The 1,983-nt window shown below is 38.3% G+C and overlaps 1 protein-coding gene and 1 long non-coding RNA gene across 2 annotated transcripts in view; both read left to right on the top strand.

The window, feature by feature from the left end:
• Positions 1 to 583, top strand: part of LOC125505647 — a 1,307-nt gene extending 724 nt beyond the window's left edge. Inside the window, exon 2 of the long non-coding RNA XR_007282315.1 lies at positions 316 to 583. This is a non-coding gene — a long non-coding RNA (uncharacterized LOC125505647). The remainder of the gene's footprint in view (positions 1 to 315) is intronic.
• The window catches only part of LOC109538906 (GTP-binding protein REM 1), a gene marked incomplete at its 3' end in the record, with an annotated part of 17,839 nt that overhangs the window by 2,881 nt on the left and 12,975 nt on the right, over positions 1 to 1,983 (top strand). The window contains 1 exon segment of the mRNA XM_048669863.1: positions 644 to 664. Within this exon segment, the coding sequence (XP_048525820.1) occupies positions 644 to 664 (21 nt within the window).

Genomic DNA, 1,983 nt, shown 5'->3' on the forward strand with positions numbered 1-1,983 from the left:
CTTAAAGCAGCAACAACGCTACACATAAAAACTGATGATGGTGGAAAAATACACCGAAACGTATTTTGATTGATAAATAGAGACAATAAATGACTTTTTTGCAGACAAAAATGCATGCCAAGGCTTAAAGCAACAACAACGCTACACATAAAAACTGATGATGGTGGAAAAATACACCGAAACGTATTTGGATTGATAAATAGAGACAATAAATGACTGAAACCCAGGAATGAATTTGATTTGGAATTGAAACACAGTCAGGAAAGTATATAAAATTAATCGATAATAGCAAACATGCAACTTTGGACTTTTAAGCGTTTTCCGTTTTCCACCCACGTGCCGAGCATTGTTAAACCGCCAAAAATACACTTCCTAGTAACACCGATTTTATTGTCATCAACGTTATTTGCCACTCTAAAAATATATGCTGCCAGAACGAGAGGTAACCCGTGTATTTTAAAAGCACGTTTCCGGAAAATACGTGATCCTCAGACGGAACTTTAACCGCCGGCGAACTACGGAGTGATCCAAATTTGGCCGTATTCCTGCGAAATGACTTTTCGCTGTAGAACGAGGCAAAACGCAAAACATTCATATAATTAAATAGGTACTTAGCTGGAACTAAACAGATTTATTGTTGTAGGGATTTTTGCAAAACACACTGGTAAGTCGACGCAGCTTCATGATTTTGTGTTCTTTCATGTGATGCCTTTGAGTGCTGTGTGTGTGGCTTGAAATTCTAACAGTGAAAACAATAGTATGTTTCGACACAAGGCCGAAAAACGGATTTTCGCTCTCGTATCGAACATTTTTTATTCGAATGAAAACCTTAACACGATCACATCAACTTCATATTGTAAATTTGATGTCAATGCCATTTTTGAAATAGTCACGATTTGACGTTTGTCATTTTTCAAAAGCGTACAATACAAGTGACGCAATGGGTAGTTGACAATTCAAGTGCTACTTTCACGGTTCAAATAAGTTGCCTGACATTTGCGCTATTTAAAAAGATCGGGCGTGTGCGTGTGGCAACATCGGCGAGCGCAGAAAAATAGGCCATTAGAACGACTTTGAGCCTGAACTTGTAACAAAGTTATAATGTACAAATTGTGAGTAACCTTTAAATTATGATCAATAGTTGTCGATAAACCTACGTAATTCATTAAAAAGCTGGTGCTTTTGCGCACCTGTGCGTAAAAGTAATCATCGCTTCCGATCGAAAAATGGCACTTAAATTTATTCGAATAAAAGCTACTATTGTGTGGTGCCTACTGAATGAGGTTTATGCCTAATCTCCATGTGACGGGCCCAATGCCATTATTTCTATCACGTTTTCCTTTATTGCACGTCGCGTTGGGCGAAGCTGCTTGTTGCTCCATCCACCTCATTGGTCTACATGAATGAAACTTGAATGAAACATAAAGTTTCAGGGCGAATTTCGAAATTCCGAAATCTTCTTGAAGCCTCAATTAGTACAAACATTTTTTACTACTAAACCGGATACGTGCCTTATTAATTGAATTAATTAGGTTTTGAATTTCCCATTTATTTTCTGAAGTATCGCCTGACGTTCAGATGTCAAACTGTTGTTGACTTTTTTTGACAGTTTGGCAACATTGTCGAGAAGGCGATTTCACGATTTGCCAGAGGTTGACCAATTAAAGCTGTTTCCTTAATTGCTCTCATCTTGGTGATTAGCAAAGCCGAGTGAACTCCTTTTCCAGAAAGCCAATTTGTGTCCTTTAATTTGAAGTGTAAAATTCCATTTGTTTCAAATATTTGAAAGCTTCGTCAATGGTCCGAAAGCCGCTGAGCAATATTTGCACGATACTTGTTGGCACAGGGCACATTTTCCAGCTTTCCTAGCCATAGCTCAACATGCACGAGAATGATGTACAAATGAGCGTTCTTGCTCATTTTGCCTCCGAGATATGAGCAAAAACGGGACGGAAAACATGGAATTTTGGCATAATCTTGCAC

Source organism: Dendroctonus ponderosae, unplaced genomic scaffold (genome assembly GCF_020466585.1).
Source record: "Dendroctonus ponderosae isolate FM_Combo_2020 unplaced genomic scaffold, Dpon_F_20191213v2 Dpon_F_20191213_9, whole genome shotgun sequence".
Classification (NCBI taxonomy): Eukaryota; Metazoa; Arthropoda; class Insecta; order Coleoptera; family Curculionidae; genus Dendroctonus; species Dendroctonus ponderosae.